The 2,536-nt window shown below is 46.8% G+C and overlaps 1 protein-coding gene across 1 annotated transcript; it reads right to left on the reverse strand.

Moving 5' to 3' along the window:
* Positions 1–506: 506 nt before the first annotated feature.
* On the reverse strand, positions 507–1,385 carry LOC135104616 (death-associated inhibitor of apoptosis 2-like). Its single transcript, XM_064012146.1, has 2 exons — positions 1,337–1,385; positions 507–1,258 (listed from the first exon to the last, which is right to left on the reverse strand). The coding sequence occupies exons 1-2, from the start codon at positions 1,383–1,385 to the stop codon at positions 507–509; spliced, it is 801 nt and encodes a 266-aa protein (XP_063868216.1).
* Between the last annotated feature and the right edge of the window lie 1,151 nt (positions 1,386–2,536).

Genomic DNA, 2,536 nt, shown 5'->3' on the forward strand with positions numbered 1-2,536 from the left:
CTGCCTACAAACAGGACACTTCCCAACAGCACGTGCACACGTAGGACACATACAGAGGTGTTTACAAGGAAACAAAACAACAACAGCTTCTTTACAAAGACATAGTTTTCAAACAAGTTCTAGTATGATTTCGTCCGATTTCGAGTCATTCTTTACACTATGCTTTTCATACTCATCCTTTTCCGCCTCTTCTACGTTTGCTTTTGTTTCTTCTGTTTCCAGAGTTGTTGGCAATCCTTCTTCTTCTTCTACTTCTTCTTCTTCGCTCAGCTCCGTTGTTGTTTCATCAGCACCTTCGCCGGACACTTCTTCCACCCCCGTGTCAAAGTTGGCTCCCGATATCGAATGATGCAGATCCATCACTCTCGTAGAAATAGAAGCAGCAGTTTCGTGACATGGTTCATCTCCTATAGGTTCTTGTTGTTGCCGTCGAGGCGCCAGTAGCATCGTAAGTGCTTCGCTCGGCCCGATTATGTCCATGTCTTCATCTCTCGTGGCGATAGCCGCTAAGGTTTGCCCGACGACCTGCTCGACCCTCGCCCTCTGTTCCATACTGACGCAAACAGCTTCTGTGCATTCTGCAACTCTGTAGAATTTGACTGGCCCAAGAGTCTCTTTTTCACGGCCGCCTTGACATCATCGAGAGGGAACCCCATAGCTATCACGTGCCTCTCAATGTCCCCTTGTTCAATCACTTGATCCACCAGTGTATCGTCCACCATCTTCTTCCTATCGTGGTGGGTCTTGGATGTTAAAGGTCCATTCAAAAGTTTGACCACCGTGCAGTCAGAAGAGTATTCAGCATGCATCTCTAAGGGGTCCATACTGTCTGACCAGTTTCTTAGGCCCAGTCCGCACTTAAAGCAGCGCACGTGATCGCTGAGGTAGGTTAAGTAGAAACCAGTGAACGACATCTTTTTCTTCATAACCATCGACCAAGGCGAGGAGGCAAACGAAGCCTCTCGGTTGTTAGGAAGGGATAACTCCGGACAGATGACACTCAATGGTGTCTCCTTTAGCCGTTTAACTACAGTCTCTCTCCACATGGGCTCGAGGTATTCGCAGAGGGGCATCGGAATATAACGGAAGGCAACGGTCTTGCCTCTGATGAAAGGACAACGAGGAAAGTGCCTCTGGTGCTCGCCTCTCACTGTATCTCCTTCCCATGCTCCTATTATCCTTCGACAGAAGATGCACGCACAGTGATCGTCCTTCAGAAAGTAGAATCCGTCCTTAGCTAGTTCTTCCGGAGTGATGTCTGCAGCGGCCGACCAGAACTTGACAAATCCACACGTACCGTCCACTCTAGGTTAGAAGAAAGTCTTCAGCCTCTCACTCTTAAAGACCAAGGAACTCTCTGTGTTGTCTAAGGACGGCGACGCCATCTGAAAGGGTATAGATATCAGGGCCTCGGTCTAATATCATCATATTGTCTCGTCTCTTACAAGGAAAAGCATTTTCTTATTGTAAGATGGCTTCTGTCACGGAAGATGTCATCCGAGAGACGGCGGCCGTCTCTTATAACCAGTATACCTCCTCCTCCTTTGAGGAGAAGGCTCCCTTCAGTAGAGCTGAAGATGGCAGCGTGTGGGCTACTCGTCTCGAAGCAGCAGCAGCAGAAGGAGAAGCCGATAGTCACTTGGACATTATGGTTGAAGATCCGAATCACAGTGACAAGAAACGGGCAGTGCTTGAGCTTATAAGCTTTATTTTCTACGGAAATGCCAAAGAAGCGATAAAAAGAAAGAAAGGCAAGAAGGAACCTCTATACAACAGAAGGGGCAACAACAAATATGCATTTGTCGTCACCGTCGAAAAACTTTACAACATGTTTCTGAGCAGCGTCATGTGCTTCTGGCACGCTTCTCATCTCAAACCGTCCCTTGACATAAACAGTTGGAAGAACGATTTGACCGACGACGAGAGGCATTTCATCAAGAACACGCTCGCCTTCTTCGCGACTGCCAACGGCATCGTAAATGAGACACAGGGGCGTTTATTAGATTATGACGATGATGACGACAATCTATCATTGGATGTAAAGATGGATTATCCCTCGTTGAGACGATTACTCTTTTTGGAAGAACAATGAAGGAGTCCCCCTCAGATAAATCTTTTCTTCTTCTCTTTCCACTTTTTCCACTCCTAATAAACTGTGCAGGCTTTTGATGTTCATCTGATCAACCCTAAAAAAGCTGCACAAGGTTCTGGTGTAAAAAGCTGTGCAGGCTTTTGATGTTCATCTGATCAACCCTAAAAAAGCTGCACAAGGTTTTGGTGTGATCAACCCTAAAAAAACTGCGCAGGGTTTTGGTGTAAAAAGCTGTGCAGGTTTTTGATGTTCATCTGATCAACCCTAAAAAAGCTGCGCGGGGTTTTGGTGTAAAAAGCTTTGCAGTTCTTCTGAAAGGCCGAACGATACTGGCGATTGAGCCAGGTCCGGAACGGAGAGGGGACATACGCGCACGGATTTAATCGGAGAGAGAAGTTCCGACCTCAACCCTCACTCTCCTCCTTCCAATTGTTAGAGTTGAAT

The sequence above is a fragment of the Scylla paramamosain genome, chromosome 11 (genome assembly GCF_035594125.1).
Source record: "Scylla paramamosain isolate STU-SP2022 chromosome 11, ASM3559412v1, whole genome shotgun sequence".
Classification (NCBI taxonomy): Eukaryota; Metazoa; Arthropoda; class Malacostraca; order Decapoda; family Portunidae; genus Scylla; species Scylla paramamosain.